This window comes from Nerophis lumbriciformis, linkage group LG19 (assembly GCF_033978685.3).
Source record: "Nerophis lumbriciformis linkage group LG19, RoL_Nlum_v2.1, whole genome shotgun sequence".
NCBI lineage: Eukaryota > Metazoa > Chordata > Actinopteri > Syngnathiformes > Syngnathidae > Nerophis > Nerophis lumbriciformis.
In genome coordinates this window covers 9,191,989-9,216,990 of record NC_084566.2, presented here as the reverse complement: position 1 = coordinate 9,216,990, position 25,002 = coordinate 9,191,989, and the positions used below count along the sequence as shown (strand labels likewise).

The following is a 25,002-nucleotide window of genomic DNA, read 5'->3' as shown; positions in this document are numbered from 1 at the left end:
ATCGTAGCCCCCCAGGTATACACTGAAAACCATGTGAAAATTGGACTACCAGAAGTGGAGTTATGGGGGGGTGCATTTCCCACCTGCCATAAAATGCACCCCCCATCTATCTCTGGCTAGGAAGGTCCTAGAGACATGGAACTCACTCTGGTTACTCATCATAGCCCCCCAGGTATACACTGAAAACCATGTGAAAATTGGACTACCAGAACTGGAGTTATGGGGGGGGTGCATTTCCCACCTGCCATAAAATGCACCCCCCATCTATCTCTGGCTAGGAAGGTCCTAGAGACATGAAACTCACCCTGGTTACTCATCATAGCGCCCCCGGTATACACTGAAAACCATGTGATGATCGGACTACCAGAACTGGAGTTATGGGGGGGTGCATTTCCCACCTGCCATAAAATGCACCCCCCATCTATCTCTGGCTAGGAAGGTCCTAGAGACATGGAACTCACTCTGGTTACTCATCGTAGCCCCCCAGGTATACACTGAAAACCATGTGAAAATTGGACTACCAGAAGTGGAGTTATGGGGGGGTGCATTTCCCACCTGCCACAGAATGCACCCCCCATCTATCTCTGGCTAGGAATGTCCTAGAGACATGAAACTCACCCTGGTTACTCATCATAGCCCCCCCGGTATACACTGAAAACCATGTGATGATCGGACTACCAGAACTGGAGTTATGGGGGGGGTGCATTTCCCACCTGCCATAAAATGCACCCCCCATCTATCTCTGGCTAGGAATGTCCTAGAGACATGAAACTCACCCTGGTTACTCATCATAGCCCCCCCGGTATACACTGAAAACCATGTGATGATCGGACTACCAGAACTGGAGTTATGGGGGGGGGGGTGCATTTCCCACCTGCCATAAAATGCACCCCCCATCTATCTCTGGCTAGGAAGGTCCTAGAGACATGGAACTCACTCTGGTTACTCATCGTAGCCCCCCCGGTATACACTGAAAACCATGTGATGATCGGACTACCAGAACTGGAGTTATGGGGGGGGGTGCATTTCCCACCTGCCATAAAATGCACCCCCCATCTATCTCTGGCTAGGAAGGTCCTAGAGACATGGAACTCACTCTGGTTACTCATCGTAGCCCCCCAGGTATACACTGAAAACCATGTGAAAATTGGACTACCATTTTTGTCTGATGCCTTTACATCACTTCACATATGTGCAATTCTGGACTATACACATTTTAATCAGGATTATTTTCTATTAATAAAGTTAATAATACATAAATTGCAATTTGGAACAGATGAGGTGTCGCAAGCAGCCGAGAAGTTTTTTCTATTATTTGTGTCAACACTCGAGTATTCATGTTAGAATGATACACAAGCCTGCAGCTAGATGGCAGAGGCACACGGTCCAATCAACAGGTGTTCTACCTAGTAGGAGTAGTACCGGTAGGTACTCAGGACACGTGTGTACATGTAACATTAACTTTGGATCCACCTTAACAACAATAGGGAATTAATAAAGACTCGTGTCTGCTTTTATACCATCCTGAACACTTTGCAGCACCCAATCTCTGTGAGATGTATGTTGTTGCAATAAAAACAAAGTATAGGTCACACTTAACACTGAACAAAAGTTAAAAGTAACTATCAAGTTTGTAGCCCCTATTTGAAAGGAAGTGCATGATCAAGTTCTCAATATTAATTCAATTCTGGGGGGATTCAGGGCAGGATTTTTTTTGTGAAAGACTGCACTATTGCAAGCCTATTTTAATATAAATTTACTCAGTATGTATTATTTCTAAGTTACAGGAAACTAACTGCTTTATTTCATTACGTGTGTTTACAGACTTTATTTTCTATTCACCCAATATTGCAAATTAAATGGTTTTGTTTTGTTAGCCAAATGGGAGTGCGGCGTGAAATCCTGACAGTCTAAAACCAGGGCCCATGTCTCATTGTCACGTGACTGGAAGGCAGGTGAATGATTAAACTTCCAACAGACTGAAACGACTTTTATTTTACTTTACGCTTTCCTAACTGCCCTTCAACTTCCTTGTTGGCGTTAAAAGTAGACATAACATATGTTTAACTTTAGAGGCCGGTATCGTATTTAGTATGTTTTTATAGCATAACGTAATTGTTTTTTGGAGCGGGCGAATATCGTGTTGAAGATGGACCGACACAAATACTTCATGTTCAACCAGAAGAATGTGCTCGTCCTCGGCGTGCTCCAAGTGGCTTGTGCCGCTCTCTGCCTCATCTGCGGCTTCATGGACGCCGTCTTCCGCAAAGATACCCCGCTGAGCACCACCAGGACGCCGGTGTGGGGCGCAATGGTGAGTACCGGAATCTGTTCATTGTGTTGTTTATAGTAATAACATCATAAGGTTACAAACTGAACAATAATCGTGATTTATCCTGAACTATTTTAGCTGGTTTTGATCACTTTCAACTAGCAAACACAGGTGTCAAAAAGTCTGAAAATAATGTGTCAACAAAGTATAATTTCTTCTTTCCATTATGGCAGAAACAAATTACATGTTCAACATGCAGTTGCATATCTTTTATTATTACACAATAATACAACAAATTACGGAGCCCCTAAAGGGACATGGATGTTTTGCGAGATCTCGCAATACTTTTTGCGAGATCTCGCAATACTTTTTGAGAGATCTCGCAAAAGGTTTTTTTTCCTATGTCAGTGAACCAGAAGTAAAACAGACACAGTAATGGAGGAGTGGGAGCATGCGGGAGCGTACCCAACATCTGTGCTCTATTGTGGGACCGTAATACGATTTGATGTCTTTAGATGTTAGGCCAATACTAAAATAGAAATCAGTAAACTTCTTCCACGGATGATTGGTAGGCTCCTCCATCTCTTTGTCTGTTTCACTTCCAGTTCACCATTGCTGTGTCTGTTTTACTTCCGGTTCACTGACATAGGAAAAAAAACATTTGCGAGATCTCTCAAAAAGTATTGCGAGATCTCTCAAAAAGTATTGCGAGATCTCGCAAAAAGTATAGCGAGATCTCGCTAAAAGTATAGCGAAATCTCGCTAAAAGTATAGCGAGATCTCGCAAAAAGTATTGCGAGATCTCGCAAAAAGTATTGCGAGATCTCGCAAAAAGTGTAGCGAGATCTCGCAAAAAGTGTAGCGAGATCTCGCAAAAAGTGTAGCGAGATCTCGCAAAAAGTATTGCGAGATCTCGCAAAAAGTATTGCGAGATCTCGCAAAAAGTGTTGCGAGATCTCGCAAAAAGTGTTGCGAGATCTCGCAAAAAGTGTTGCGAGATCTCGCAAAAAGTGTTGCGAGATCTCGCAAAAAGTGTTGCGAGATCTCGCAAAAAGTGTTGCGAGATCTCGCAAAAAGTGTAGCGAGATCTCGCAAAAAGTGTAGCGAGATCTTGCTATACTTTTGCCAGGAAAATTGTTCGAGATGCAAAGAAAAATCCACAAATAACTTCAGCTGAAATACAGGACTCTCTGAAAAATTGTGGTGTGGCTGTTTCAAGATGCACAATAAGGAGGCACTTGAAGAAGAATGTGCTGCATGGTCGAGTCGCCAGAAGAAAGCCATTTCTGCGCAAATGTCACAAAGTATCCCGCTTACATTACGCCAAACAGCACAGAGACAAGCCTCAAAACTTCTGGAACAAAGTAATTTGGAGTGATTAGACCAAAATTGAACTTTTTGGCCACTTATGAGCACAACTGTGTATATGTATGTATATATATATATATATATATATATATATATACACAACTGTGTGTATGTATATATATATATATATAAATATATATATATATATATATATATATATATATATATATATATATATATATATATATATATATATATATATATATACACACAACTGTGTGTATGTATATATATATATATATATATATATATATATATATATATATATATATATATATACTTACACACGCACACACACACAGTCGTACACTTGTAAAGAACATAATCTCATGGCTGTCTTGAGTTTCCAATCATTTCTACAACTCTTATTTTTTTGTGATAAAAGTGATTGGAGCACATACTTGTTGGTCACAAAAAACATTCATGATGTTTCGTTATTTTATGAATTTATTATGGGTCTACTGAAAATGTGACCAAATCTGCTGGGTCAAAAGTATACATACAGCAATGTTAATATTTGGTTACATGTCCCTTGGCAAGTTTCACTGCAAAAAGGCGCTTTTGGTTACCACCCACAAGCTTCTGGCAAGCTTCTGGTTGAATTTTTGACCACTCCTCTTGACAAAATTGGTGCAGTTCAGCTAAATTTGTTGGTTTTCTGACATGGACTTGTTTCTTCAGCATTGTCCACACGTTTAAGTCAGGACTTTGGGAAGGCCATTCTAAAACCTTAATTCTAGCCTGATTTAGCCATTCCTTTACCACTTTTGACGTGTGTTGGGGGTCATTGTCCTGTTGGAACACCCAACTGCGCCCAACACCCAACCTCCGGGCTGATGATTTTAGGTTGTCCTGAAGAATTTGGAGGTAATCCTCTTTTTTTAATTGTACCATTTACCCTCTGTAAAGCACCAGTTTCATTGGCAGCAAAACAGGCCCAGAGCAAAATACTACCACCACCATGCTTAACGGTAGGTGCGGGGTTCCTGGGATTAAAAGCCTCATCTTTTCTCCTCCAAACATATTGCTGGGTATTGTGGCCAAACAGCTCAATTTTTGTTTCATCTGACATCACATGGACAAAGATAAGACCTTCTGGAGGAAAGTTCTTTGGTCAGATGAAACAAATGTATACACATACATGTAATATATGTATACATAGCGACTGGACAGGACAGATTAAAAAAAGAAAATGAAAAAATAATTATTTTTCTTTTTTTAATTTGGGACGTCCCAAGGGGCCAGATTGTGTATGCTGGCAGGATCTGGCCGCGGGACGTAGTTTGGAGACCCTTGATCTAGATAAAAGGGTCAGGCCGAAACACTGGAAAGTTGGGTTGTACTTCATGTTTAAAAGATGCAGACTCAACACCTGCCATAAGTGCTTGAAGCTATATTTGGCAAGTAGCATCCTGTAAGTGTTATTTGCTCAGTTAATACATGACTTGCATGGAAGAAACTAGCAAACACCTTTTGTACCGCAAGAATAACAACACAATTGTGCATCTATCAATTTCTGCTCCAGTTGTGCATAATGTGTTACAGTACAGTACTGTTAAATGTGTCTGTCAATATTCCATTATTATTAGATCATGGTGGCAGAGGGGTTAGTGCATCTGCCTCACAATACGAAGGTCCTGAGTAGTCTTGGGTTCAATCCCGGGCTCGGGATCTTTCTGTGTGGAGTTTGCATGTTCTCCCCGTGACTGCGTGGGTTCCCTCCGGGTACTCCGGCTTCCTCCCACCTCCAAAGACATGCACCTGGGGATAAGTTGATTGGCAACACTAAATTGGCCCTAGTGTGTGGATGTGAGTGTGAATGTTGTCTGTCTATCTGTGTTGGCCCTGCGATGAGGTGGCGACTTGTCCAGGGTGTACCCCGCCTTCCGCCCGATTGTAGCTGAGATAGGCTCCAGCGCTCCCCGCGACCCCAAAGGGAATAAGCGGTAGAAAATGGATGGATGGGCATTGTATTCCCAGAATCAATCCCAACTGGACTGTTTGGCTTGTCTTATAGTAAAAAAAGGTTTTGCCTCTTATCCAAGCAGGCTTCATCAATTAATGGTCACAGACTTGGATATGACAGCTGACTGTTCACGATCCAAAGTATTTATCCTCTACAGGAGGGGGCATGACCAGAAAAGATAGGTTTCACTCTATTGTGATGCAAAATGACAGCCGTTAAAATTAATTAATAAAACAACATTTTGGGGTCATTAAATTACTTTGTGTACCGGTAGTCTTAGTCTGTTTGCCATCTTACTCCTGGTTGTGAACTTTTTTTCAGATCATGGCTTGTCCTGCTGTTCTGGCTTTATTTGCTTCTCAAAGAAAAAACTCGATACTGGTAAGTGTCCTGTTCAGTAGGTAGAACCAAGTCATCTGTAACTGGCAGCTCAAAAGTTATCATTGCAAAGCATTAGGGATGTAACGATTATCTGTATTAATGATCACGGACTGGTGACACGGCCAGGTCCGCCTTAACCTAAAGGGGGCCCCGGTGCTGAGGATGTTTTACTATTTACAAGACACATTAATGTCATTCCTTCATTACAAATGTTATTCCCTAATCTAAACTTGTATAAACATTAGTGATGTGAATCTACTGACTACTCCAGTGGTTCTCAAACTTTTTTTGTCATCCCCCACTTTGGACAAGGGCGAGTTTTCAAGCCCCACCTGCCCCCATCGCCCCAACAGAACGCTAACGCCAAGCTTAACATTTTCAAATTTATTGAACATCAAGTAACATCAAGTTGTATACATTCAAACTCAATAACATAAAATAACATCAAGTTCAAAAATAAATAAAATAACTGTGCAGCTGTGGTATAACTTGCCCATCCATCCATTTTCTACCGCTTATTCCCTTTGTGGTCGCGGGGGGCGCTGGAGCCTATCTCAGCTACAATCGGGCGGAAGGCGGGGTACACCCTGGACAAGTCGCCACCTCATCGCAGGGCCAACACAGATAGACAGACAACATTCACACTCACATCCACACACTAGGGCCAATTTAGTGTTGCCAATCAACCTATCCCCAGGTGCATGTCTTTGGAGGTGGGAGGAAGCCGGAGTACCCGGAGGGAACCCACGCAGTCACGGGGAGAACATACAAACTCCACGCAGAAAGATCCCGAGCCCGGGATTGAACCCAAGACTACTCAGGACCTTCGTATTGTGAGGCAGATGCACTAACCCCTCTACCACCGTGCTGCCTGGTATAACTTGCATCAAGTTCAATAATAAATAAAATAACTTGCGTCAAGTTCAATAATAAATAAAACAAAAGTGTTATAACTTGCATCAAGTTCAATAATAAATCAAAAAAAGTGTTATAACTTGCATCAAGTTCAATAATAAATCAAAAAAAGTGTTATAACTTGCATCAAGTTCAATAATAAATCAAATAAAAGTGTTATAACTTGCATCAAGTTCAATAATAAATCATATAACTTGCATCAAGTTCAAAATAAATAAAATAAAAGTGCCACTTTGCAATCTTTGCAAAAAAAAAGGAGGAGCTATGCATTTGGGAAGACAGGGCAAGTGACAGCACTTTGCCCCGGGAGAGCCACCTTGCTTCACTGTGAAACACATACTTGCCAACCCTCCCGGATTTTCCGGTAGACTCCCGAAATTCAGCGCTTCTCCCGAAAACCTCCCGGGACATATTTTCTCCCGAAAATCTCCCGAAATTCAGGCGTACCTGAGTGACGTGTCGACAGCATGTTTTCACGTCTGCTTTCCCACAATATAAACAGCGTGCCTGCCCAATCACGTTATAACTGTAGAATGATCGAGGGCGAGTTCTTGGTTTCTTATGTGGGTTTATTGTTAGGCAGTTTCATTAACGTCCTCCCAGCATGGCAACAACACACAACAACAGCAGTCACGTTTTCGTCTACCGTAAAGCAGTTCGTCTGCCGTAAACAGCAATGTTGTGACACTCTTAAACAGGGCAATACTGCCATCTAATGTACATGCATATGTGACATTAACATCTAGGGCTTTTAGAGAGTGCAGTGCACAACTGCGCACACAACAAGGAGACGAAGCAGAATTCATCATCAGAGAGGGTGTTCAGCATAATTAGAAAAATAATGACAGAGAATAGAACAAGGATGGACAATTCAACCCTTAACTCAACAATGAGTAGATGAGTGTTATGTGTGTGTATATGTGTAAATAAATGAACACTGAAATTCAAGTATTTCTCTTATTTATATATATATATATATATATATATATATATATATATATATATATATATATATATATATATATATACCGGTAGCTAGAATTCACTGAAAGTCAAGTATTTCTTTTATATATATATATATATATATATATATATATATATATATATATATATATATATATATATATATATATACATGTGTGTGTGTGTGTGAAATACTTGACTTGGTGAATTCTAGCTGTAAATATACTCCTCCCCTCTTAACCACGCCCCCACCCCCAACCGCGCCCCCCACCTCCCGAAATCGGAGGTCTCAAGGTTGGCAAGTATGGTGAAACAGCACGGCTGTATGATCAGCTCCCATTTCCTCACACAGTGCAGAGAATAGTCGCGCTTTCAGTGGTCGTGTTTTGATCATATTTACCGCGCTCACATCTGTTAAAACCTCATTGAGTTCGGGGCTGAGCTGCCTTGACGCGAGTGCTTCCCAGTGAATGACACAGTGTGTCCAATGCGCATTTGGCGCAACCCTCTTTATTAGAGCCTGCAGCTTGTTTCTTGACCCTGCCATGGTCATTGCGCCATCAGAGCAAAAGCCCACACAGTTTTCCCATTTAAGGTCGTGTTCTTTGAGGAAACTGTCCATTATCCTGAACAGCTCATCAGCAGAGGCTCTATTTTTGATGTATTTGCAAAACAGCAAATCCTCGCACAGTGACTCGCCATTCACAAAGCGGACGTATGCGATGAACAGGCAGTCTTTATTGCTGTCAGTAGCTTCGTCCACTTGTAAAGCAAAACGACTTTATTTTCATTTGTCTCCGAGTTGTTCCTCAAGATCACTTGCAATGTCGCATATACGTCTCACAACTGTTTCGTTTGACAGTGGGACAGCTTTTCATTTTGCTGCGCTTGTCTCGTCAAGTTTGTTCCGCTTAGCCCTGCCCCCATTAGTTACTGTTGCTATGTCTGTCAAACTTTTGCTCCTACCTAGAAATGTAAAGCCTACGGGAAAAATAAGTAATTTACATTTATTTATAAAGCGGATTTCACAGACAGAATCACAAAGTGATTTACAGTGTGTATAGAAAATGAAAGCATAGTAAAAAAAAAAAATCTAAAAAAAAAAAAAATTAAAGTGAAATTCCCTCCCGTTCCTCGCGCCCCACCTGTCATGTCTCTATTCCCCACCAGTGGGGCGCGCCCCACACTTTGAGAAACGCTGAACTGCTCACAATTCAATTTCTTTCAGATTCTTGAAATGATTTGATTCCGAATCGATTCTTCATTCAACACAATTCTCAATTCAAACTGATTCTCACAATATATAACCGTATTTTCCGGACTGTAAGCCGCTACTTTTTATCCAAGCTTTGAACCCTGCAGTTTATACAAAGGTGCAACTAATCTATGAATTTGTCTTCGCTAACGGCTAAATTATGGAATGGATTAAGCAGAAAAATCGAACAATGTATTAAAATGATCCACTTTAAGAAACTGTTCCAACCCAAACTGTTTACAAAGTACAAGGAAGAAGTATTCTGATAAACATCAAAACTTTATCAAAAAAGGAGTAAGTCTTATCCTTACACTTGGACAAACTTTATTGATCCACAAGGGAAATTGTTCCACACAGTAGCTCAGTTACAAAGGATGGAAAGGATAATGCAGGTATAAAGTAGGCTAAAAATCCATCTCATTAAGGATGATTAAACACATCAATGACTTGACTTGATCAGCCGTTTTTCCGCCATGTTACAGGCACCATTTGGAAACAATTTAGCTCTGTAAATAAACATTTACAAAATCTTTCTATGTAAATATCTAATTTCACACCGTACTGGTATATATGTGGGGCTAATCCACTTAAAGTACTATATAATGCGGTCGTTGGGGTCCATAAAATCCAGATCGCGTTATTACCGATCAGTACCAACCAATCAGATAGACTTGACAGCTCTGCCTGGTAGGCCACGCCTAAAATAATGAAGAATACTGCAGATGACAGTCGAAATATGTCAGTTAAAAATTCCATCTAATATTCTGAAAATATTGTTTGACTATAACAACATTTGAAAAGTATGTTCATATAGCCATGGGAGTGTACTTTTAAAATACATACAAAAAAAACAAATTTTAATGTGAATACCATAGTAGTAGGATCAACAATGTTAATAGCAGTTTATAACCCACATTGGTAACCCATAAAATATGATATGATCTCTAGGAGCAATTGTAAAATGCAGTCATGTAAATTATCAGTGCACTTTGGACTAGGATTGTTTTTTTAGTCATATCAATATTGCATATATGCATCATTTTCCTGACTGTGTTGCTGCAGGTGAGCGTGATGGTGGCGGCAGCGGTGCTGTCTTGCGTGGGTACTGTGTTTGTTTTGGGCTACGCTTGTCTAACACTGACCTACGGAGAGGAAGATAAAGAGGTCTTCCACCACCACGACAGTCTTGAAGTGGTAAAAACAAAAATAATCTTGTTGTTGTTTTAAGTTAAGCAAACGACAAACAGGCGTGTTGTCTCGGCACAGACGTTCGTGCTGCATAGGATGGTGAAGGGCGCCAACGCCACCATACTGCTGAGCTGCTTCGTCAGCCTGCTCATTTCTTCTCTCATCGCCTATGTGGGTTGCTGTAGTCTCCCCCGCTGTGGATGCTACGACGCTAGGACCGGACTTGTAGGAACAAATACCGTCTCTATTGTAGTCACTGTCATGTACCGTAACAATAACAATACTCTCAGGCTTATTTCTATTTTTTTGTAGTCTTGATGTAGGCCTCGTTCATGTGCTCACTTCTAGTATGCATTACAGGAGACGCTGGTTCCACAGTGTGACCCAGGCGACACTGAGATGGTGTGCACCTGGCAAGGTAAGGTCACCTCCATTGTTTTGAAGCCAGGATGTCAACCATTAGTCTGTCATGCTGTTCTTCTTACAGCCGGTGGTGATGACAGGCTCTTCAACTCCCCTTTTCAGTCTCCTCCAGACTGTGGGAAAACACAGGAGGATTTGGGAGCATCCTCTAACCTGCCGCCGTACAGCAGACTGTCCTGAGACTGATCTTGTGACTTGATGACGTGAGATTGTTTTTAACAAGTAAATATGTAACCACCGAGCTCTGATAGGAATGTTTACTTTTTATTCTGGGGTTCTACCTAAAGCAGGGGTGACAAACTCATTTTCGATCAGGGGCCACATGGAGAAAAATCTACTCCCAAGTGGGCCGGACTGGTAAAATCACGGCACGATAACTTAAAAATAAAGACAACTTCAGATTGTTTTCTTTGTTAAAAAATAGAACAAGCACATTCTGAAAATGTACAAATCATAATCTTGTTTTGTTTAAACTAACATGTTGCGGTTAATAGTATTCTACCTTTATTTGTCGTTATTTATACTTTCTGAATAAATTATGTGATAATGTTCATCAGTCAACTCATTGGTGTTAATCTATCAAGATAAAAAAAATACAACAAAATCAAATTACAGTATGTTATTTATGCAGTTTACTCATTTTCCTTGACTGATGTACTAACATGTGTTTTTATTTTTATTTTTTACATATGTAGCATGATCTACATAGATACAAATAATTGCTATTGCGACATCTAGTGGACACATTTAGAACAGCAGTTTCTTTCATTCAAAAATTTCGGCTCATTTTTATACTTAGCAAACTCCGGATAAAACCTGTACGCCGGCCTGATCTGGTACGTTTGACACCCCTGACTTAAAGGCATGTATGGATTGTTTATTTTATGGTACCTTGGAATACGTCAAGTTTTTCGGGATACAAGCTTTTGGCTATTTGGTATGCTTTAGGTTGCAAGCAAAAATTGGGTTTAGCATTCTCCCCACCATTTGTTGTAGCAAATGACACAGTAAACCCTCTAAAATCTGACCAAAACATACAGTCTTGCTCACAGTTTCTAGCTAGAAATAGACATAACTTTGTTTTTCTACGCATGGGAAGAAAGAGAGTGGGTGTGAAGGACAGTGCTGAGAAAAGTAAGTGGGTGATGAATTAGCGAAATAAATCATCAAAAATTATGAGGGGCTAACTAACTGGGTGAAGCAGTTGGAGCAAAGCACTGCAAGTCTGCACCATACTGATAGAGAATGAGTCTAGTGCCAGCCAGAGTGTCCAAACAGCGGACATTTATCCATGAAAATATGGAAAAGCTACTGATGGTGTATTTGATGGAGAGAAGGGGTTATCAAAAACTGTAAGGTATGATTATCAAAATTATATCGAAGGCTTGATATATAATGACACATCACATATTAGTTTCCCATTTAAAGTTGAATTGACACGAATGAGTTTTTGCACCATACTCTAATTTTTTGAGTTTCACCTGTAATGTAGCGTTTATCAATTCATTCAGTTGATTTTTGACAGTTAATGTCATACTGTCAGCCGTGACTCTCTGACAAACACACAGTTGTCTATTCCCCCTGTGACACCTCACGGCTTCACAGAATCAAAATAACATCAGATTTCTTTAATAATACGCGGAATAAAATTTTATCTACAGATTATTATTCACACCCAGCTAGGAAGAAGAAGCTGTTGTAGCGTGCAAACACAAATAATTGTGTTGTCATCACCATGACAACACAATGTGCCTGCATTGATACGATCTTTTTAAATTTAAAAAGTGTTCTCTTTTTTTTAATGGATTTCAATGACATTCACAAGTTAGTAAAGCTTCAGGTTCCGTCTTTTTTTCACAACCAAATAAAAAGGTGTCATGTAATTAATTAGCAATGAGTACGTCTTCATTCCAGACCTAAGGGGGACCTATGATTATTTTTTATTTTTTTACATTTAAAACGGTGTGCGGCTTCAGCGGTCGCGGAGGCAAAAACTCGGACATGGGAGGAGTTCGGTGAGGCCATGGAAAAAGACTTCCGGACGGCTTCGAAGCAATTCTGGACCACCATCCGCCGCCTCAGGAAGGGGAAGCAGTGCAGTGTCAACACCGTGTATGGTGGGGATGGTGCTCTGTTGACCTCGACTGCGGATGTTGTGGATCGGTGGAGAGAATACTTCGAAGACCTCCTCAATCCTACCAGCACGTCTTCCTATGAGGAAGCAGGGCCTGGGGAATCTGTGGTGGGCTCTCCTATTTCTGGGGCTGAGGTTGCCGAGGTAGTTAAAAAGCTCCTCGGTGGCAAGGCCCCGGGGGTGGATGAGATCCGCCCGGAGTTCCTTAAGGCTCTGGATGTTGTGGGGCTGTCTTGGTTGACAAGACTCTGCAACATCGCGTGGACATCGGGGGCGGTACCTCTGGATTGGCAGACCGGGGTGGTGGTTCCTCTCTTTAAGAAGGGGAACCGGAGGGTGTGTTCCAACTATCGTGGGATCACACTCCTCAGCCTTCCCGGTAAGGTCTATTCAGGTGTACTGGAGAGGAGGCTACGCCGGATAGTCGAACCTCGGATTCAGGAGGAACAGTGTGGTTTTCGTCCTGGTCGTGGAACTGTGGACCAGCTCTATACTCTCGGCAGGGTCCTTGAGGGTGCATGGGAGTTTGCCCAACCAGTCTACATGTGCTTTGTGGACTTGGAGAAGGCATTCGACCGTGTACCCCGGGAAGTCCTGTGGGGAGTGCTCAGAGAGTATGGGGTAACGGACTGTCTTATTGTGGCGGTTCGCTCCCTGTATAATCGGTGTCAGAGCTTGGTCCGCATTGCCGGCAGTAAGTCGGACACGTTTCCAGTGAGGGTTGGACTCCGCCAGGGCTGCCCTTTGTCACCGATTCTGTTCATAACCTTTATGGACAGAATTTCTAGGCGCAGTCAGGGCGTTGAGGGTATCTGGTTTGGTGGCTGCAGGATTAGGTCTCTGCTTTTTGCAGATGATGTGGTCCTGATGGCTTCATCTGGCCAAGATCTTCAGCTCTCACTGGATCGGTTCGCAGCCGAGTGTGAAGCGACTGGGATGAGAATCAGCACCTCCAAATCCGAGTCCATGGTTCTCGCCCGGAAAAGGGTGGAGTGCCATCTCCGGGTTGGGGAGGAGATCTTGCCCCAAGTGGAGGAGTTCAAGTACCTCGGAGTCTTGTTCACGAGTGAGGGAAGAGTGGATCGTGAGATCGACAGGCGGATCGGTGCGGCATCTTCAGTAATGCGGACGCTGTATCGATCCGTTGTGGTGAAGAAGGAGCTGAGCCAGAAGGCAAAGCTCTCGATTTACCGGTCGATCTACGTTCCCATCCTCACCTATGGTCATGAGCTTTGGGTCATGACCGAAAGGACAAGATCACGGGTACAAGCGGCCGAAATGAGTTTCCTCCGCCGGGTGGCGGGGCTCTCCCTTAGAGATAGGGTGAGAAGCTCTGCCATCCGGGGGGAGCTCAAAGTAAAGCCGCTGCTCCTCCATATCGAGAGGAGCCAGATGAGGTGGTTCGGGCATCTGGTCAGGATGCCACCCGAACGCCTCCCTCGGGAGGTGTTTCGGGCACGTCCGACCGGTAGGAGGCCACGGGGAAGACCCAGGACACGTTGGGAAGACTATGTCTCCCGGCTGGCCTGGGAACGCCTCGGGATCCACCGGGAGGAGCTGGACGAAGTGGCTGGGGAGAGGGAAGTCTGGGCTTCCCTGCTTAGGCTGCTGCCCCCGCGACCCGACCTCGGATAAGCGGAAGAAGATGGATGGATGGACATTTAAAACCATTCCTTGTGGTGTATGAAACATGTTTAATATAAGCTTTGAGTTTTAATTTTGCTCCACAGTCCCTTTTTAACCAGTTTTTTGAGTCTGTCAGCAAGCTGGCTGTTTGCAGATTGCGATTGAAACCAAGACCCACTCTTAAAAAGTATCGAATTTATCTTTTAAAAAATTTGCACTTTTTAAATATGTATCTTAAAGTTGACACCACCATTTTTCCCAGACACAGTCAAAAACAAACTTCAAAAACATTGTATGTATGTATATAATATGTATTGGTTATATCATTAAGTACACCCGCACACGATCAAGCATGAAATTAACTGAATTAAAAAAAGCTGCTTTGGCATAATTTACTGTCGCTCTTTGTGCATGCTGAGTCTATATGACAATAATACTTTATCTTACCTTTTTTTGTCTTGTAGCCACTACAAAATCCTGCAAAAAGAAGCATCCAAAACTGCATGCAAGCTCACGCCTAAAGGAACGTCATGATTTGATACTTTGACATTGTTTAACACGAGTATCAAACTTCATGACAACATGCTTAAGTCAAAAAAGAGGACTTTAATCATATTTAAGCACTTTTGCCTGACTTTTATAAATGAACCAAAGGGGAGTTTTAATGGCTGTTATCTTTTATTCCTGTATTCATAATTATTTTTCTTTACTCATTCTTTGTATTTCTGTTAGTACTTAGAGAGGCTGTTTGCAGCTTGCTGGAAGATACATTTTTCAAACCAAAAAAATATACAACAGAACACCACCTGCTAGTTTGTTACAATTGGTAGTTTAACAGATACTTTCTAAATGTGTATACTGTATGTTTGACAATTAGAGGGATTAAAAATTGTTTGTTGGTCTGACAAATCCCAGCAGGCACGAGACTTTAAAACGTTGAGAACTTGTTGAATTAGGTCCTGACATTGAGCAGCTCAAACCTAACTTTGAAACAACATGCTTTTTGACAATGTTTAATCAATGTTGGGTTCTGACATTGATTTGACCATTGAATTTTGGTCATTTTCCAACCAAAAACGTGAATCCAACGTTTGACATCAACTCAATTTACCTCAGGGCATTCGATCGATCGCAACTGGACTGTTAGGTATTTCTTACAAGACGTTTCGCCGCTCATCCGAGTAGGCTTCATCTAGTCAGACTGATCTGACCAATCTAAGTCTATGAGCACCAACTGATGAAGCTCATCGACAACTCAATTTACAAATACAACTATTTTACAACACTGTTTCAAATTAATTTTAAAGGACCTGTATGTATAATCAACGTTGTATCAATGTCTTGTATCAGGCTTGTCACTCACCGCCGTCTCGTACACACACACACAGCGCGCACATACACAAAATCAGTCCAAGAGCAGCAACAAATAATTTGCAGTCATGTTGTTGTTCCGATAGAATATACATTCAATGATACTGAATACTGCGGAAGGCGATATGATTGAACTATTATTGTACCTTTTCATACAGTAAACATTTTTATAAACATGTGACTATTGAACATATTGAATTTAACTGAATTGTAGTTGTCAATGTAGTCTTTTTGTTTATTGTTCATACATGATTATTTACCCATCCATCCATTTTTACCGCGTCCCTTTCGGGGAGCCTATCCCAGCTGCATTCAGGCGGAAGGCGGGGTACAGCCTGAACAGGTCATTACCTCATCGCAGGGCCAACACAGATAGACAGACAACATTCACACACTAGGGTCAAATTAGTGATGCCAATACAAATACAAATCTTTACATATTTTGTGAAACAATAATACATTGTTTCTTAATATCTAATTACAAACATACAGTATCTGTGCTGCATTTTTGTTGGTTGTGTTTTTTATGCACACACTTTAGGTTCCCATAGCCCAGTGGTCGGCAACCTTTACCACTCAAAAGAGCCATTTTGACCCGTTTCACAAATTCAAGAAAACAATGGGAGCCACAAAACTCTTGAAATTTAAAATGAAATAACACTGCATAGTTTTTTTATTTTTTATTTGTGCTATCTATAAACCAGACACGCGGCCCGCGAGACGTTATTTTGCGAGTTCTGTACGAATGGCGCTTGACAGCGTCATACTTGCCAACCCTCCCAATTCTTCTGGGAGACTCCCGAAATTCAGGGCAACTACCGGTATTCTCTCGAATGTCTGCTGATTTTCACCCAAACAACAATAATAAGGGAGTGCCGTGATGGTACTGTCTTTAACGCCCTCTACAGGCTGTATTAACAGCGTGCCAGCCCAGTTACATGTTGTATGCGGCTTCTGCAGACACACATAAGTGACTGCAATGCATACTTAGTCAATATACATACAGGTTGCACTGAGGGTGGCCGTATAAAACAACTTTAACACTGTTACAAATATGTGCCACACTGTGAACCCACACCAAACAAGAAGGACAAACACATTTCTGGAGAACATCCGCACCGTGACACAACAGAACAAATACCCAGAATCCCATGCAGCACTAACTCTTCCGGGCTACATTATACACCCCCACTACCACCAAACCCCGCTCCCCCCCACACATCAACCCCCCCTCCCCCCTCCGTGCGTCGGTTGAGGTGGGCGGGGTTGGGGGGGGCGGGGTTTGATGGTAGCGGGGGTGTACAATGTAGCCCGGAAGAGTTAGTGCTGCTTGGGATTCTGGGTATTTGTTCTGTTGTGTTTATGTTGTGTTACGGTGCGGATATTCTCCAAAAATGTGTTTGTCATTCTTGTTTGGTGTGGGTTGACAGTGTGGCGCATATTAGTAACAGTGTTAAAGTTGTTTTATACGGCCACCCTCAGTGTGACCTGTATGGCTGTTGACCAAGTATGCATTGCAGTCACTTACGTGTGAAGGGCAGAGCCCGCATACAACATGTGAATGGGCCGGCACGCAGATAGTGTAAAATCGGACGCTAAAGGCACGCCCTCAAAATTGTTGCCCCGGGAGATTTTCAGGAGAGGCACTGAAATTCGGAAGTCTCCAGGAAAAATCGGGAGGGTCAGCGAGTATGCAGCTGAGCCACATCAGAGTGATCAAAGAGCCGCGGGTTGCCGACCCCTGCCATAGCCAAATCTACTTCTGGTCACTAAGAGCAAAACCCTTGTTTACCGTAGTAAATTAATTTCTGCAAAGTAGGGATTAATTATAAATGGAATATCTTTGTAGCTAAAGCATTAAAAAAATCTGTTTACGACTTTCTAAATATGTTTTGCATCATTAAAACCATCTATACATGAGGTACAGTAAAGCCCACATAGTCACAAGCTATAAACTTTGAAACACAATGTGGAGAAGGACCACTGTATTACATTACTCACTATAGGCTGCAGTCAGCCATACAGCCCCTAGTGCAAGTAGTTCTCAAACTTTTTTCACCAAGTACCACCTTAGAAAAAACTTTGCTCTCCAAATATCACCATAATGACCAACATTAAAATACAATAGCGTAAGTATGCATTAAAAACAAGGCGAGGCTTTATTTAATAAGTATACTTATTATTTTAGGCCACTGTAACATTACACACAGTTTGAACAGTAACACTGTGTTTAAAGTACAGTGTTTTATTTTCCTATATTCAATCAAGTGATTCTTTGGCGTGCCACTCTTTGGAGCCCGCGTACCACTAGTGTCAAATATACCACAGTTTGAGAATCCCTGACCTAATGTGTTATACTAGTTATATTAAGACTGAAATGGGGCCACACACAAAATCCTGTTTAGAATCATACAAAGCCTAGGGCCCTACTAGTGTGTGTGTGTGTGTGTGTGTGTGTGTGTGTGTGTGTGTGTTACGTGGAACATAGTAAAGGTGCTTAAAGCCGGAAGAAGGCAAAATATAATGCTTACAACACTTTGGAAAATGAGCGCCCTTTAGGCAGCCATGTAAAGGTTGCAAACAGCACTTTCAGGCTACTCAGTGTATTTGCACCTCATTATTTAACAGTTTTTATTTTATTATTTTAAATTACTTGGGATTCTTGCATTTATTCCTCAATGTTAATTACAAATCATTTACATAAAATATATATACAGCAATGCAGAGCAACAAAACTGAAAAAATAAAGCTTTTGTTCTTATAATAAATAACCACATGCCAATAAAAAACATTGTTGCATCAATCTGTATGATGCAGGAATAACTGGTGTAAACAAACTGAAGCTCCCTTCAATCAAGATAAACAAAATCTTAAAACTGAAGACAAACTAGCATGCAAACCGATAACTTCTGGCACTTAATTGGAAGGCTTTGTCTTGACTACAGTGATGAGAAAACTATCTTTGGACTAACAATATAAAAAGGAAATTAAATGTGTACGTTTTGTTAATTACTGTGGTGGAATCCAACCTCTGTGGGCACTTTTTTAGTAAGAAGCAGAAGATGGTTGGCTGACGTGTAATGTGTCTTACAGTCCGGTCAGAAAGGAGGAAGAAGTGAATGTTTTAAAGCTTGTCAGAGGCCAAAGAGCACAAGTCACAGTTTGAATTGATTTATGACCACGTTGTCACACTCTTCTCACTTCAACACAAACCAGTTCTACCCATACGACAACACAATGTCCGCCATGTTTTTATGGCTTTAAAGAAGAAGTCTACGTCCTCATGATTGTCTTGTTGAGTCGTGTCCATCAAATCAGCAGCTGCTGCAGGTCCATCCTTGCGACAAATCAGCTCCGTCCTCCCTTCTGCAGCTCAGTTTGATGCTGCTTCCTGATCCCACAGGAGGCTGGCTCAACACCAGAGGCTTCTGAGACTTCAGCTTGTGAGCCACCGTCATGAATATGGCCTCCACGTGGTCACTGTTTCCGGTGCTCAAGCCCCCTTGGCTGTTGGGGTTCTTAGCCGAGGTCTCGAACAACGGCATGGAGTGAGAGTCTGCAAACTGTTGGGCCACGTCTGTTCCCACTTGAACGCCGTCTCGGAGATCGCACTTGTTCCCCACCAGGATCCTGGGCACCTCTGTTCCCAAAGCATGCTGCTTGCACTCCTCAATCCACGCTGGGAGGCTGCGGAAACTAGCAGCATTGGTGATGTCGTATACGAAGACTACTGCGTGCACGTTGCGGTAGTAGTGCTGCACCATGGACTTCCTGAAACGCTCCTGGCCCGCTGTGTCCCACAGCTGGATCTGTAGAAAAAAATATATTTTATTACACACATTTACATGTATTACATAGACTCACACCAAAGTAGTGTTGTACGGTATACCAGTATTAGTATAGTACCGCGATACTAATGAATCATATTCGGTACTATACCGCCTCTAAAAAGTACCGGTCTGCCACAATCCACCCGGGGGCGTGGGGGGGAATAGCTAAATAGAAATAGCTAAACATGCTTCACTACACGCTGTAAACAAACGCCATTAGTGGATCGACACCTGACATCCACTGTAAAGATACCAAGTACAGTAGCGTATCTAGTCGATGCTACTATGATTACGTCGATATTTTTTGGCATCACAACATATTTTGTTTTTTTAAATTTATATTATGTTTATAAACTCAGGAAATATGTCCCTGGACACATGAGGACTTTGAATATGACCAATGTATGATCCTGTAACGACTGTACCCAAATTTGTGGTATCATCCAAAACTAATGTAAAGTATCAACTTCAAACAACAGAAGAATAAGTGATTATTAGATTTTTACAGAAGTGTAGATAGAACATGTTAAAAGAGAAAGTAAGCAGATATTAACAGTAAAATGAACAAGTAGATTAATAATTCATTTTCTACCACTTCTCCTTAATCATTTTGACAAAATAATAGCATGATAAATGACGTCAGCAGCTAAATTAAGAGCCTTTGTTTGCTTACTTACTAATAAAAGACAATTTGTCTAGTATGTTCACTATTTTATTTATGGACAAACTTGCAATAAGAAACATATGTTTAATGTACCGTAAGATTTTTTGTTAAAATAAAGCCAATAATGCAATTTTTTGTGATCCCCTTTATTTAGAAAAGTACCAAAAAGTATCGAAATAACTTTGGTACCGGTACCAAAATATTGGTATCGGGACAACACTACGCCAAAGATGACAAGAAAATGCCAACAAATTGTCAGTGTCGGCCAATCTATATTTTTCACTTGTCTTCTATTCTTACAATGTGCTTTTTTGGAGGCTAATTTTTAGGTATTGCCCACCAGAAATAATAATACATTTTATTTTCAATGCACTTAATTTGACTAAATATTAAAGTGTAAAACTATGAACTTATATTTAAACATTAAAAGTTCAGCCATTAACAGATTAAATACTAAGACTAAAACACTATCAGTGAAGCATAAGAAATAGAAAACATGCAAAATAGTGTGTTTTTAACAGTGTGTCTAATAATTTTAGTTATTGAAAAAATCTCAAGATTTCAGTGTGTTTATAAATACTTTTTGAGCACGTTCAGCAATATTGCGATTATAATAAAGCTCAGGCAATGTTGCAATTTTCAATGCTAACAAAGAAAAATCTGTTGTTGTGTTCCGTATTTTAAGTGTACATAAATGAAGGTGTGTGTTGCCGAGTCCGACTTGGATGTGATCTGGACTGTACATGGGTACTTAATTTGAAAATGTATTTTTGTTTGTGGATTGTATGCAACCTGTTGTGTTCGCTGGTTTTCAGTGTACATGGGTGAAGGTGTGTGTTGCTGAGCCCGATCTGGACATAATCTGAACTGGACCTGGTTTTAAGAACCCTTTTGAACAATCTGATTTCATTGACAACCCGGTCTGGTGAAGATAAGGTCCTTTATTTGTTCTATTTTTTTTTTTTTAAATGGAATAAAATAAGATAAATAAATTAAAAAAATATATATACTTTTTCTTGAATAAAAAAGAAAGTAAAACAATATAAAAACAATTACATAAAAAATAGTAATTAATGAAAATGTTAGTGGACCAGCAGCACACACAATCATGTGTGCTTTGAGGACTGTATCCCTTGCAGACTATATTATTCTATATTGTAGGAACCAGAAGTTTTTAATAACAGAAAGAGACAGCCCCTTTTGTGTAAATGAGTGTGGATGGGGGAGGGAGGTTTTTTGGGGGGTTGATGCACTAATGGTAAATGTATCTTGTGTTTTTTTATGTTGTTTGAAATAATTTAAAAAAATAGAAATAAAATAAAATATAAAAAATAAAGTGACTTAGAAATGTAATAATAAAACAAGATTTAACAACTGGACGTACGTTATAATCAGCTCATTTTAAAATGTTCTGATAAAAAATGTGACTTTCTTTTTACAAGCAATACTTATTAACACACACAAAAGTACTGAATATTGGTACCGTTAAATACCGGTTTCGTTTCCCAGGTACCGGGAAATGGTACCGTATCGGTTCAAATGACAAAGGTACCCATCCCTAGCTGATTGGCCAAAATGTGAGAGGATGTTGCGGGCACTTCGACTTCAGCTCTGACTTCAAAACAGTCATCCCACAACACCTGGTGAAAAAACTCTGTGCTGTAGACATCAGCACTCCACTTTGCAACTGGTTACTAGATTTTCTCACCAACAGACAGTAAGAGTTGGCAAAAATTCTTCATAGACCATCATCATGAACACCGGGGTCCCTCAAGGATGTGTGTTGAGTCCTCTGCTGTTTACACTGATGACTCACGACTGTTGTGCCAGATACAACTCAAACCACATCATCAATTTTGCAGATGACACAACAGTGGTGGGCCTCATCAGCAACCACGACGACTCAGCCTACAGAGATGAGGTACTCCAACTCATTAACCGGTGTGACACCAACAATTTTCATCTCAATGTCAATAAAACTAAGGAAATAACTGTGGACTTCGGGAGAAATCACAACCCACACACACCCCTCACCATCAATGGCAGTGCTGTAGAATCAGTGAAAAACACCAAGTTTCTGGGGGTGCACATCACTGTTGACATGTCATGGTCTACCAACACCACCTCCCTTGTCAAGAACACTCGGCAACGCCTCCAATTCCTACGCCTCCACTGTCACTCACCACCTTCTACAGGGGTGCCATTGAGAGCATCCTCACCAGCAGTCTCTCAGTCTGGTATGGTAGCTGTTCTGCTGCTGACCGGAAAGCTCTGCAGAGGGTGGTGAGGTCAACTGAGAAGATCACCAGATCAGCCCAACCATCCATCCAGGACATATACCCATCCCACTGCCACAAATGAGCCACAAACATCATCAAAGACCCCAGCCACCTGTTCACTCTCCCACCATCTGGCAAGTGCTACAGCAGTCCGCATTGCAAGACTACCAAACTCAGCAATAGCTTTTTCCTACAAGCCACCAGACTGCTCAACTCATTTATGAAAACTGGATTACAAATCCCCCCACAACCCTCACGCACAAAGACCTGTGGAACTGTGAAAAAGACAAACGCAATGTCTGCAAAATACTCTTATGCCAGTGGTTCTTAACCTGGGTTCGATCGAACCCTAGGGGTTCGGTGAGTTGGGCTAAGGGGTTCGGCGGAGGTCAAGACACACCCGACTCATCGTGTAAATACAAACTTCTCCCTATCGGCGTATTACGGATACGACAACAGCAGAAGTCAGACTGATTTGCAGGTGTGTAATTTGTTGTGAGTTTATGCACTGTGTTGGTTTTGTTCTTTGAACAAGGTGATGTTCATACATGGTTCATTTTGTGCACCAGTAATAAAACATGGTAACACTTTAGTATGGGGAACATATTCATCATTAATGAGTTGCTTAATAACATGCAAATTAGTAACATATTGGCTCTTAACTAGTCATTATTAAGTACTAAACAGCATGGCCTTATTATAACCCTAACCCTCTAACCCTGGCCCTAAACCTCTAACCCTAACCCTAACCAAATAACTCTGAATTAAGTCTTTGTTACTTAGAATATGTTCCCCTAGTGTCCAAAAAACTCTAAATTAAGTCTTTGTTACTTAGAATATGTTCCCCATACTAAAGTGTTACCAAAAACATATAACTTTGTCTTGAATTTGAAAAAAATACATTTTATTTTTCTCTAAAGAAGGGTTCTGTGAATGCACATATGAAACTGGTGGGGTTCGGTACCTCCAACAAGGTTAAGAACCACTGTCTTATGCACATAGGCCAATATCCCCTTGCTCAAGAATGTAATAAGTTTACGAAACTATTCATCTCTATGCTGCTACTCTGCATCTTTGCCATATTGCACCTTGTATTGCACTACAGTAAATACCTCATCCTGACTATATTCTTGAACAGTATGACAGGTTGGTAGCTGTAAGCTCACTGTCTGTCATTTGTTTATCTGTTAAATATCTGGCCTATGTTTAGTCTAATGTGTAGTTTATGCTTAATGTGTGTCAAATCTTGTTTTAATATCGCACATTGGAGTATGGGAGAAACACAATTTCAGTCTGCTGTGTAATGTACTGTTGCATGGTCTGATTGACAATAAAGTTGACTTGACTTGACATTGGGCAAAGTTGCGAGAACGCACATAATTTTCTGGGATTGGTTGAACTCGTGAACTGGCAAAATTGCAAAATCCTAGTGTGTGAATGTGAATGTTGTCTCTATCTGTGTTGGCCCTGCGATGAGGTGGCGACTTGTCCAGGGTGTACACCGCCTTCCACCCGAATGCAGCTGAGATAGGCTTCAGCACCCCCCACAATCCCGAAAGGGACAAGCGGTAGAAATGGATGGATGGATGGAGGGAATGAGTAATATATTGTAATATTGTGTAAAATAAATTAAGGAATAGTTTATTGACTATGTGGTTGTGCAGGAAACATGTTATATGAAACGATGATACGGAACAACAATACTGACCCTGTCTCGGTTTGGTACTGGCTCGATACCAACATTTCTAGTATCGCCCAACTAACAATAACATAAAATCATTGCTAAAAGAATAACATTTATATGTTCCATGAACCTGCTGTTTATTTCATAATATTGTTGATTTCCTACAATTAATTAAATAGTTAAAATAACTGCAATACAATGTTAATATTTGACATGTAATATTAATATTTAAGTATTTACCTTGATCTTCTCGCCGTCAATGTCCACCAGCCGCTCTCTGAAGTCCACCCCGATCGTGGCCTCGGTCTTCTCCGGGAACTTGCCGGCACAGAAGCGGTAGGTGAGGCAGGTCTTCCCAACCCCCGAGTCCCCGATCACGATGATCTTGAAGATACGAGTCCTTGGCGGAGGAAGGACAGAGAAGTCACCAGAAGAAATACTCTCCGCCATTACTCGCTGGCAGGCTGCAACAAACTCTCCTTTTACAGCTGCTATTACAGCCGGCTGGCCAAACAATTCTAAATAAACATTACAACACAAACACTATTACTCTAAAAACATATATCTCCATACGTCATTAACTCTGCCTTTTGTTTGCGGTCATTAACGATGGATATATTTTAAAACCTGATTATGATTGTTTTTATTCCTGAACCACCCAGCCACGTACAGCGTTACTGAGG

General features: G+C 41.2%; 2 protein-coding genes across 7 annotated transcripts; one reads left to right on the top strand and one right to left on the bottom strand.

Moving 5' to 3' along the window:
* The first annotated feature begins 1,275 nt into the window (after positions 1-1,275).
* Positions 1,276-23,996, top strand: LOC133618843 (uncharacterized). 6 transcript variants are annotated; one of them, XM_061979591.2, is made up of 7 exons: positions 1,276-2,314; positions 5,928-5,987; positions 10,183-10,314; positions 10,387-10,533; positions 10,669-10,726; positions 10,796-10,934; positions 22,219-23,996. In XM_061979591.2, exons 1-6 carry the CDS (start codon positions 2,150-2,152, stop codon positions 10,909-10,911), a joined length of 678 nt encoding a protein of 225 aa, XP_061835575.1. In that variant the 5' UTR covers positions 1,276-2,149; the 3' UTR covers positions 10,912-10,934; positions 22,219-23,996. The 6 variants fall into 6 exon arrangements, with proteins under 6 accessions (XP_061835575.1, XP_061835572.1, XP_061835573.1 ...); XM_061979588.2 differs by lacking the exon at positions 22,219-23,996 and adding an exon at positions 19,266-19,568; XM_061979589.2 differs by lacking the exon at positions 22,219-23,996 and adding an exon at positions 19,266-19,568 and having other exon boundaries at positions 10,796-10,953.
* On the bottom strand, positions 17,944-25,002 carry rab33ba (RAB33B, member RAS oncogene family a). The gene is made up of 2 exons (XM_061979586.2): positions 24,560-25,002; positions 17,944-19,671 (listed from the first exon to the last, which is right to left on the bottom strand). Exons 1-2 carry the CDS (start codon positions 24,767-24,769, stop codon positions 19,177-19,179), a joined length of 705 nt encoding a protein of 234 aa, XP_061835570.1. The 5' UTR covers positions 24,770-25,002; the 3' UTR covers positions 17,944-19,176.

Excerpts from the sequence above, each read along its gene's own strand:
- rab33ba (XM_061979586.2), bottom strand. The coding sequence starts at position 24,769 with ATGGCGGAGAGTATTTCTTCTGGTGACTTCTCTGTCCTTCCTCCGCCA. Across the intron at positions 19,672-24,559 it reads TTGACGGCGAGAAGATCAAG|ATCCAGCTGTGGGACACAGC; the intron begins GTAAATACTTAA and ends TTTTTTCTACAG.
- LOC133618843 (XM_061979591.2), top strand. The coding sequence starts at position 2,150 with ATGGACCGACACAAATACTTCATGTTCAACCAGAAGAATGTGCTCGTC. Across the intron at positions 10,534-10,668 it reads ACGACGCTAGGACCGGACTT|GAGACGCTGGTTCCACAGTG; the intron begins GTAGGAACAAAT and ends TATGCATTACAG. Across the intron at positions 10,727-10,795 it reads GATGGTGTGCACCTGGCAAG|CCGGTGGTGATGACAGGCTC; the intron begins GTAAGGTCACCT and ends TTCTTCTTACAG.